The sequence below is a fragment of the Danio rerio genome, chromosome 14, assembly GCF_052040795.2.
Source record: "Danio rerio strain M-AB ecotype USA chromosome 14, GRCz13ab, whole genome shotgun sequence".
NCBI classification, from domain to species: domain Eukaryota; kingdom Metazoa; phylum Chordata; class Actinopteri; order Cypriniformes; family Danionidae; genus Danio; species Danio rerio.
In genome coordinates, this window is record NC_141034.1 from 58340001 (window position 1) to 58351332 (window position 11332).

Below are 11332 nucleotides of genomic sequence, written 5' to 3' on the forward strand. Positions count from 1 at the left end.
AGTGAGTCTGTGTTCATGACTGTGAGCAGCAGCAGCGGCTGTACAGTGAAATCTTTAGAGATGTTGTTGTTTGACAGATATTGGTCAGTCAGTCCGCTAGTGAGGTCAGATATCTGTAATCTAGAGTGCTCTATAACGGAAACAGTGTATAAACGTCCAAAGTCTGCATTTCGTCTCCTGCCTGAATGGATCAATGGTGTATTTCTTGTCGTCAGCCCATACTTTACTTTTTGACCAATCTGATGCTCGCTAGTATCTGCCATGCCCCGCCCCCTTCAGGACACTACTGCAATAAGCTTAAACACTGGTAGAAATGGGTCATGATGCTAAATCTGGTATTCACCTGATAGCATCTAAATACAGCGCTAGTAACGCCAGTATTGCTGTTTCTATTTTTCACCTTTGCAAACATCAAAAGAGTTACGAAATACAAAACAGCAGAAACTCCAATCTTCCCAGAGCCATAAGAACACAGGAGGAGGAGGATATCAGAGCATGAATTACACCTGAAAAAAATAACACATTTTGCCAGGTGAACAGAGGCAATGGGCAGTAGGTTTGGGCAATAGGGTTAGGTAGTAGGGATGGGCAATAGGGTTAGGCAATAGAGTTGGGCAGTAGGCAGTGAAACCATTTTCTTTGGTATTTCTGGATTACTGCAACTCTCTACTAGCCGGGCTTCAGCTAACTCTATCAAGCCTCTTCAGCTGCTCCAGAACGCAGCAGCACGAGTGGTCTTCAATGAAGCTAAACGAGCACATGTCACTCCGCTGCTCATCCGTTTGCACTGGCTGCCAGTTGCTGCTCGCATCAAATTCAAAGCTCTGATGTTTGCTTACAAAACGACTTCTGGCCTAGCCCCTTATCTGCTCTCACTTCTGCAGATGTATGTGTCCTCCAGAAACTTGCGTTCTGTGAATGAACGTCGCCTCGTGGTTCATCCCAAAGAGGGAAGAAATCACTTTCCCGAACTCTCGCGCTCAATCTGCCCAGTTGGTGGAATGAACTCCCTAACTGCATCAGAACGGCAGAGTCACTCGCTGTCTTCAAGAAACCACTAAAAACTCAACTATTTAGTCTCCACTTCCCTTCCTAATCTGCAATTGCCTCTCTGAATATCACACTAACTGTACCAAAAAAAAAAAAAGTACTAATACTTTCCTGCTTAGACTTTACACACCTGAAACTCGCCTACAGCACTTCTTTATTGTTGCTCTTATAGTTGTGTAAATTGCTTCCTTGTCCTCATTTGTAAGTCGCTTTGAATAAAAGCATCTGCTAAATGACTAAATGTAAATGTCTTTGAGGACCAAGTGCAAATACTGCTTCCTTTGTGTTTGCTCTATTTATTTATATATTTATTTATTTTCCTGCAGTTGCTGATAAGATACTTTTTATAATTGTTTCTACCGATTCATTTTTTTCTTGTCCTCTCTGATACGATACTTTTTTTCTTGTGCTCAGCATTATCAATACTTTTGTACTTGTTAATACCCATACACTTTTTCCTTGTAATTGCTGATTCTCTTCCACTCGCCCTCTACAATATCTTTCATACTCTGATATCAATATTTTTATGTACTTTCCATTATTGATATCTTTTTTTTTCTAGTACTCTTCGATACGATACTTTATTTCTTCTACTCGCTGATGATGAAACTACAACCTACTCGCTGTCAGAGCTGAGATTAACTAAACACTATTGGTTGTTGTTTTTTAGGGGGAGGGGCTTCTGTCTTCATGTTTAGTAGAAATGACGTCACAGTAAACACAGATGTACAATTCAAAACCCTTCAGGGGAACATTCAGACTGACCTGATCATACAGTTCAGATCAGCAGTATCAGACATGATCAGTGACTTCACACACACACACACACACACACACACACACGACAGCATTTATAGATTATAAATATTTAATTAGATCATAGTAAAAAAGAGGATTATTTTAAAATAATTGTGCATCAGATATTGATTAGAACTGAACATAAAAAGAACTGCAGTTCAGTGGTCAGACCTACAGGTCACACACACACACACACACACACACACACACACCTTTACACCCTAATGAAGCGTTATTGCACCAGATATATCTGTCATTTCATAAACCTGAGCAGGAGGAAGCCTATAAACTATAAAATAATGCATCAGAAATGAACCCAGTGTAGCAGTCAGACACCCACATTACTGCAGTAAAAACACCAGCAGCACTGTAACACCGTGTACAGCACCGGCCCAGGCCACAGAGGTGAGCATGTGCGGCAGGAGGAGTTTGTGTAACATTAATGTGTGCAGAATATGAACACTGACCTCAGATCAACACACACACACACACACACACACTCTGAAACTGAGATGTGGGAGACTGCAGACCTCTGAACACAGACAGGCTCAGCTCGGATATCCATGAAGGCGTCCTCTTCCTTTACTCTTTACTGAACATTGACTTCCTCTGGTGAAGAGAGTTTGAAGAATGCTGGATTTAGAGGAGTTCTGCAGGATATCTGTGTTCAACAGGAGGACAAACGGCTTTTGTCAATGATGAACTGAGCCGTTGTGCACACACACACTCTAAGGTGTGTGTGTGTGTGTGTGTGTGTGTTATTATATGAGGTCCTGAGTTTTAACCCAAACTCTTTAAGGCATGTGTGTTATCAGTGAGGTAAAGTGTGTGTGTTTGGGGTGTAAACGAGTGTGTTTTCCCATCATGCATCAGCGGCATCTCCTGTGGGCTCTGGTTCTGTGGCGCTGTCGGCTTCAGCTCGGAGTCTCCGATACTCCGTGTGGAAAAACACCACGAAACCGCAGGAGCTGACAGCACACACACCCGCCATCACCAGCACCGGCACTGTGAGTGTGTGAGAGAGAGAGAGAGAGAGAGAGTGGTCAGTGCTGGAAACACACACACTAGCTGTGTTTACAACTAAAGATGAGTGTGTGTGTGTGTGTGTGTGTCTCTCACCTGTCCAGTTGAGGCTGGTGTCAGCTGCACACACAGATGTTGGAGAGTGTGTCGGTGTGGCCAGAGCCTGTAGCAGCAGCAGGTACAGCGCCGCCTGGATCTGCCTGAACACCAACACACACACACACACACACACACATGCAGTTAGAACTGCTGTAGAGTCTCTCACACACACACACACACACACACACACACACACACAGGCTGGCGTACCCAGAGGTGAATATGAGTCCTGCAGATGTGGCCTCCCCCAGCGGGTGTGTGGTCTCCACGCTGAGCTCCATCCCCACCGGATACACCGAGTACCCGAAGAGCCCGAAACAGCAGCAGGCCAGCACTAGCAGGACACTCTGCGCTGGCAGCTGACTGACCTGCACACACACACACACACACACACACACACACATACACACACACACAGCACTAATATCATCATCTTAATCAGCATTACTATCAATATCTTCATTATCATCATAACCCAGCTCCTGTTTATCTGATCCAGCTTCTGTCTCTACAGCCCAACCTGCCCTTCAGGATCTCCACACTCAGGGCAGCACCAGAATAGCAGAGTCCACTAAAGGAGGTCGAGCCTGCTCATGTATGGCTCCTGAAGTCTGCAATAGTCTTCCTGATAATGTGCGAGGCTCAGACACACTCTCTCAGCTCAACACTAGACCTGAATTAGATCTTCATCATCATCTTCATCATTATTATCATCCTCATCATCTCCAGACTCACCACAGCGAACGCAGAGCAGCTCACGGAGGTCAGACACATGCAGATCTTCATCACCTCCATGAACTTCTTGCTTCTGTCCACATACAGGCTGAGGAGGAACGCTCCTGCTACACCACACACGATGGAGACGGCGCCACACACACCTGCAAAACCCTGGAGGAACACACACACACACACACACACACACGTTACTGATCATCTGCCAATACCTGTCAATCAGTCCGTCAGCATCCAGCCAGCATTTACAGTCATTATAGTGACTTTATTTCTGTGTGTGTGTGTGTGTGTGTGTGTGTGTGTGTGCGCGTGTGTCTGTGCGCTCGTACATTAGAGTAACCCTTCACACACAGGATCTGCTCCAGCAGGGTGGAGAAGCAGGTGAAGATGCCGATCCCGGAGCCGAAGCACAGCAGCAGGATCCAGTAGGCTCTGTTCCTCAGCAGCTGAAAGACAAGAGTTTCTGTCAGAGGAAGAACACTGTGATCATTACGCATCACTGCTGGCCGGTTCCACCAAGCCGGATTACAGGGTTAGCCAGATAACTTCCAGTTCAGTTTGCACCAGTGCAGGGTTTTGGGTGCCACGAAGGAGCTCGGTTGTGTTTTGTTCTTTGGTAACTTACACTGCAAGGCTGTCCTGCTCAGGTTATGTTCAGGCTATATTTGGGTTATTCAGGTTAAATTTGAGTTAAGTTCGGGTTATATTTTGGTTAAGTTCATGTTATATTTAGGTTTTGTCCTGGTTATGCTTTGAATATGTTTGGGATATGTTCAGGTTATGTTTCGGTTATGTTTAGGTTATGTTAAGAATATATTCGGATTACTTTCACGTTGTTTTGGTTATTTTTATGTTATATTCAGGTTTTGTTAAGGTTATGTTTGGATTTTGTTCAGATTATGTTTCAATTATATTTTGGTTATGCCCAGGTTATGTTATGGATATGTGTAGGTTATATTTAGTGTTTGTTTTGAATATGTTTGAGTTATGTTTATGTTGTGTTAAGGTTATATTCGGGTTATGTTCAGGTTATAATATTTGACTTGTATTCAGGTCAAGTTTCAGTTATATTTGAGTTATGCTCTGGTTATGTCCTGGTTATATTTGGGTTATATTTTGAATATGTCTGGGTTATGTTTCGAATATTATGGTTATGTTCAGGTTATATTTGGCTTATGTTTTGAATATGTTTGGGTTATGTTCAGGTTATGTTTTAAATGTTTGGGTTATACTCAGCTTATGTTATGGTTATGTTCAGGTTATGTTTGGGTTATGTTCAGGTTGTATTTGGGTTATGTTTTGAATATTTGGGTTATGTTTTGAATATGTTTGGGTTATGTTTAGGTTGTATTTGGGTTATGTTTGGAATGTTTGGGTTATGTTTAGGTTATATTTGGGTTATGTTTTGAATGTTTGGGTTATGTTAAGGTTATATTTGGGTTATGTTTTGAATATATTTGAGTTATGTTCAGGTTATGTTTTGAATATGTTTTGAATATGTTTGGGTTATGTTCAGGTTATATTTGGGTTATGTTTGAATATGTTTGGGTTATGTTTAGGTTATATTTGGGTTATGTTTTGAATATGTTTGGGTTATGTTCAGGTTATATTTGGGTTATGTTTTGAATGTTTGGGTTATGTTAAGGTTATATTTGGGTTATGTTTTGAATGTTTGGGTTATGTTAAGGTTATATTTGGGTTATGTTTTGAATATGTTTGGGTTATGTTCAGGTTATATTTGGGTTATGTTTTGAATATGTTTGGGTTATGTTTAGGTTGTATTTGGGTTATGTTTTGAATATATTTGGGTTATGTTAAGGTTATATTTGGGTTATGTTTTGAATATGTTTGGGTTATGTTAAGGTTATATTTGGGTTATGTTTTGAATATGTTTGGGTTATGTTCAGGTTATATTTGGGTTATGTTTTGAATATGTTTGGGTTATGTTTAGGTTGTATTTGGGTTATGTTTTGAATATGTTTGGGTTATGTTCAGGTTATATTTGGGTTATGTTTTGAATATGTTTGAGTTATGTTTAGGTTATATTTGGGTTATGTTTTGAATATGTTTGGGTTATGTTAAGGTTATATTTGGGTTATGTTTTGAATATGTTTGGGTTATGTTCAGGTTATATTTGGGTTATGTTTTGAAAATGTTTGGGTTATGTTCAGGTTATATTTGGGTTATCTTTTGAATATGTTTGAGTTATGTTTAGGTTGTATTTGGGTTATCTTTTGAATATGTTTGAGTTATGTTTAGGTTGTATTTGGGTTATGTTTGGAATGTTTGGGTTATGTTTAGGTTATATTTGGGTTATGTTTTGAATATATTTGGGTTATGTTCAGGTTATATTTGGGTTATGTTTTGAATATGTTTGGGTTATGTTTAGGTTGTATTTGGGTTATGTTGGGATGTTTGGGTTATGTTAAGGTTATATTTGGGTTATGTTTTGAATATGTTTGGGTTATGTTAAGGTTATATTTGGGTTATGTTTTGAATATGTTTGGGTTATGTTAAGGTTATATTCAACTTATGTTATGATTTGATTTAGTCAGCTCTAAATTAATCCAGAGTTTGTTAATCCAGTGTTGTGGAGCAGAACCTGGAGGCTAGAGGTGTGTGTACGTGTGTGAGTGTGTGTGTGTGTGTGTGTGTGTGTGTGTGTGTGTGTGTGTGTGTACCTGTCTGATGCCCTGTAGGAAGGGTTCAGAAGCAGAGCTGGAGCTGCTGGCGGATGCAGGAGTCGGTGGAACCGCCTGATGGATGCCCAGAGTGGCCAACAGACAGGCCACTGCAGCGGGTATGGAGTATATGAGGAGCTGCAGACACCACATAAACGGACACACACACAAGTGGCACAGAAGCAGAGCATGAAGAGCTGCTGACACACACACACACACACACACACACACACACACACACGGTCCTCAGGCTTACCAGAAGGAACAGGTCCCCGCTGTAGCTCACGATCAGCGGAGACAGCAGATTGGCCAGCAGCAGACCCACGGTGTTGGCTAAAAACACACACACACACACACACACACACACAGTTAGTCTGAGCTGCACACAACGTCAAGACAAGAGTCAGTGTGTGTGTGCGCTGGTTACCCATGGATGCTAGCATGTTAGCCGTGGCCCGCTGGTGATCCGGGAACCACAGAGCTGCTAGTTTAGTGGGAGCGAAGATGACTAGCGGCTGCGCTAAAGCACACAGAGTCTGACCACACATGACCACCGCGAACACGGCCCACTGCGGCGTCACGCTCAACACGCCACACACACGCAACACACACCCACATGCGTTCAGCCAGGAGCTGCCGATCAGCTGCGGAAAACACACACACACACACACACAGGTTAACACTCTAATGGATAATGGACATACGGCTGCTTCTCACTCAGGGCTGCTGATTATGCTAATGAGATGGACACTAGTGGGCGGGGCTTTCCCCCTCTGATGACACGTACAGCAGGAGAATGCCAATCACAGTGCTTCTGCATCAAGTCTGATTATAATAAACACAACTCACTCATGATGATGACATGAGACACACACACACACACACACACACACACACACACACACACACACACACACACTGCTGACACACACACACTCCTGGGGTTAAACTCCACATAACAGCAGCCCTTTAACTCAATATAACAACAAATTAAATATTTAAAAAAGTGTGTGTGTGTGTATGTGTGCGGTGTATGTGCAGTGTGTGTATGTGTGCGGTGTGTGTGCAGTGTGTGTGTGTGTGTTACCGAGCAGCGCAGTCCCAGCGTGTCCAGAACCCACATGCTGCTGAAGCTGCAGACGACGGCCGCCAGCACAAACACCAGCGAGAGCCAGTTCACCAGCGGCAGAGACACACACAGCAGCTGCGCACTCTGACCCGCCACGGGGGCAAAGGTCAACCAGGCCTGAGGAGGACAAACCACCATACTGTTACTCTCTCTGTGTGTGTGTGTGTGTGTGTGTGTGTGAGAGAGACTCATGTGACTCAGTTCCACTTTTATCTGCTGAAACAGCTCAACACACACACACACACACACACACACACAGTCATGTGTGTATCAGTCAGGAATGATGGTCATCAGTGTGTCGTCAGTGTTATTAGAGCAGCAGTTCAGCGTCGGCTGTTTACACTCTGCTGTATTCTGAAGCGCTTCATCTTCATTCAGTGTGTGTGTGTGTGTGTGCGTGCGTGTGTGTGTGTGCGCGTGTGTGTTCTCCACTGCTCCAGACCTGTTTGAGTTTCATCAGTATTTCTGCTCTTGTGGACGTCAGTGTCTGCTCCAGCATTCTTCACATTATCTCCTTTTGTGTTCAACAGATAATAGTTTAGAAACTCTTGAGTGTGTGTGTGTGTGTGTGTGTGTGTGTGTGTGTGTGTGTGTGTGTGTGTGTGTGTGTGTGTGTGTGTGTTAAGCATTCTCAGGTTGCTCTCCATCTGCTCTGCTGTGTGTCTGACATCATGTCCATCTCTCCTGTTTCAGACCAACAGCTTTGGCCTTCTGACACGTCTGCAGAGTGTGTGTGAGTGTGTGTGTGTGTGTGTGTGTGTGTGTGTGTGTGTGTGTAAATGAGCGTCTCAGTGGACACACAGATGGACAGACACGCGCCGCTCATGACAATGGCCTCAGTGGGACCATCAGCTCCAGCACACACACACACACACACACACTCTGAACACATGCATTCATTTTTCTTCAGCTTAGTCCCTTTACTCATCAGGGGTCATCACAGTGGAATGAACCGCCAACTATTCCCTCATATGTTTTACACAGTGGGTGCCCTTCCAGCTGCAACCCAGTGCTGGGAAACACCCATACACTATTGCCAGTGTAGTTGATCAGTTCCCCTATAGCGCATGTGTTTGGACTGTGGGGGAAACCGGAGCACTCGGAGCAACACGGGGAGAACATGCAAACTCCACACAGAAACACCAACTGACCCAGCCAAGACTCAAACCAGAGACCTTCTTACTGTGAGGCAACAGTGCTTACCGTTGAGCCACCGTGCTGCCCCTGCTGACATATTTTTCTACATTTCTCTCTCTCTGACCCGCACAGCTCCTCTCAGTTCACTGTGTAGGTCAGTGTACCCCGCTGTGTGTGTGTGTGTGTGTGTGTGTGCGCAGAGATGGGTTGCAGCTGAAAGGGCATCCGCTGCGTAACACGTGCTGGATAAGTTGCCGGTTCATTCCGCTGTGGATTAAAAAAGGGACTAAGCCGAACAGAACGAGCATGAATGAATGTGAATGTGTGCACAAACTAATTAAAACAGGGGGAGGAGCCAAGCAGAGGCGTCCGTGACGTCATCAAAACAACCGGTTCTGCAGGCTGAGTAACTCGCGTTTCTTCTGTAATATCAGTTTGACATTAGCCGGATCCCTCAGTAATGTTTATAAGCGGTGTTAATAATGTTTAGGCTGACCCTACCATGGCGTTGGAGCAGTTGAGCAGGCAGAGCACCGACAGGATGAACCATCTCCTCCGGTACACCGTGAACCGGGCAGCGGCTTCTGCGGCGGGGTCAGGCCGGTCAGCAGCGCTCGAGCTCTGGATCAGCGGCTCGGTCTCCGCGCTTTCCCCCTCCATCATCCAGCAGGACGGGGGAATGTCCTGTTTAAAGCCCGAGCGCGGAGTCCATTAGCGTGCGGAGACGGTGCTGTTGGAGACGGCGCGCATGCCCACACTGAGGCTCCAGAGCCGGTGTGTGTGGAGCTTCAGTTCCGCGTCTAGAGGAGGGAGAGGCGGGGTCAGCTGTGGAGGACACGCCCATACTTCCCTCACACACTCCTGCTGCTACACCACACACTGCCACTGCCAATAACACTGATACTGTTAACAACACTGCTGTTACCATTGATAATACTGCTGTTAATACTGCTGTTACTGTTATTAATACTTCTCTCACTGTTAATAATACTGCTGTTACTGCTAATATTACTGTTATTAATACTGCTGTTACTATTAATAATACTGCTGTTACTGCTAATATGACTATTACTGCTAATCATACTGCTGTTACTGCTAATATTACCGTTAATAATACTGCTGCTGTTACTGTTAGTGATACTCCTCTTACTGTTAGTAATACTGCTGTTATGCTGCTGCTGTTTCTCCACATACTCCTGCTATTACTGTTTCTAGTTCAGCTGTTTCTGCTGCTTTTTCTCTTCACATCACTGCTGTTGACAGTACTGTTGTTTCTCCTCATGCTGCTGCTGTTTCTGCAAATCTGCATTTCAGATGTTGTCCAGTGTGAAGCCGGACCCTCCACTAATGCAGAGTCTCTGAAACACACATGAATATCTGATCATCATCTGTCAGAACCCACAGCACTGAAGCGCAGACTGATGAAGCGCCGGCGCAGACTTTACTCACTGCAGCTGATCACAGCACAGTTTAGGAGCAGTCTTATTCTCCTGCTCAGCTGTGTGTGTGTGTGTGTGTGTGTGTGTGTGTGTGTGTGCATGTGTTTATCTGCTGTTTCAGATCTATGCATATTCCTGTAATTTATACAATATGTAAACTGTGCATGAACTCCGGCTGACGTTACTCCTGCTGTTACTCAGGCACAGAGCCGCTGTGATTTCACCATCATCATCATCATCATCATCAGTAGGCCCAGACGCATCTGCAGACATCTTTTGCTCGTTCTGCAGAGAATTTTGTAGAAGATCTGCAGATTTATGCCGAACAATTTTGGGAGCTTCAAAACTAAAAACTTAATATAAGAATCAAAAATAACACCTTTTTACTTTTATTTATTGTTTACAATGCAAATCCAATGAGATCCAGTCATTTGGTCATCAAAGCAAGTCTCTCATGTAATATCTCCACTACAAGACAAACAAATATGACTAAACTCTATTGTAAATCAGTCAAATTCATTCATTCATTTACAGTGTGAGTGTGTATGGGTGTTTCCCAGTGATGGGTTGTGGCTGGAAGGGCATTCATTTACTTTTCGGTTTAGTCCCTTTATTAATGTGGGGTCGCCACAGCGGAATGAACCACCAACTTATCCAGCATATGCTTTACGCAGCGGATGCCCTTCCAGCCAGGCGATGCAGTGGCACAGTGGGTAGCACATTCACCTCACAGCTAGAAGGTCTCTGGTTTGAGTCCCGGCTGGGTCAGTTGGTGTTTCTGTGTGGAGTTTGAAGTTCCACACAAACACGGGGAGGTTTCCCCCACAGTTCAGACACATGCGCTACAGGGGAATTGGGTAGGCTAAGTGAATGAGTGTGTATGGGTGTTTCCACTGCGTAAAGCATATGCTGGATAAGTTGGCGATTCATTCCGCTGTGGCGACCCTAGATTAATAAAGGGACTAAACCGAAAAGTAAATGAATGCCCTTCCAGCCACAACCCATCACTGGGAAACACCCATACACACTCATTCACACACACTCATACACTACGGCCAGTTCAGTTGATCAACAACACGGGGAGAACATGCAAACTCCACACAGAAACACCGACTGACCCAGCAGCGACCTTCTTGGTGTGAGGCGATCATTGTAATTAACATTTTAATTTTAGTCAACAATATCAGTGAAATTAATTTAAAAGCTGAATAAATATAAACACACACACATACAGAAGTAAATGA

General features: G+C 44.1%; 1 protein-coding gene across 3 annotated transcripts; it reads right to left on the reverse strand.

Annotated features, from left to right (window-relative positions):
- Positions 1-1900: 1900 nt before the first annotated feature.
- On the reverse strand, positions 1901-9437 carry slc49a3 (solute carrier family 49 member 3). 3 transcript variants are annotated; one of them, XM_087280035.1, is made up of 10 exons: positions 9151-9425; positions 7471-7629; positions 6811-7027; positions 6640-6716; positions 6384-6521; positions 4032-4148; positions 3706-3858; positions 3181-3338; positions 2968-3067; positions 1901-2853 (listed from the first exon to the last, which is right to left on the reverse strand). In XM_087280035.1, exons 1-10 carry the CDS (start codon positions 9310-9312, stop codon positions 2839-2841), a joined length of 1296 nt encoding a protein of 431 aa, XP_087136161.1. In that variant the 5' UTR covers positions 9313-9425; the 3' UTR covers positions 1901-2838.
- Positions 9438-11332: the final 1895 nt, after the last annotated feature.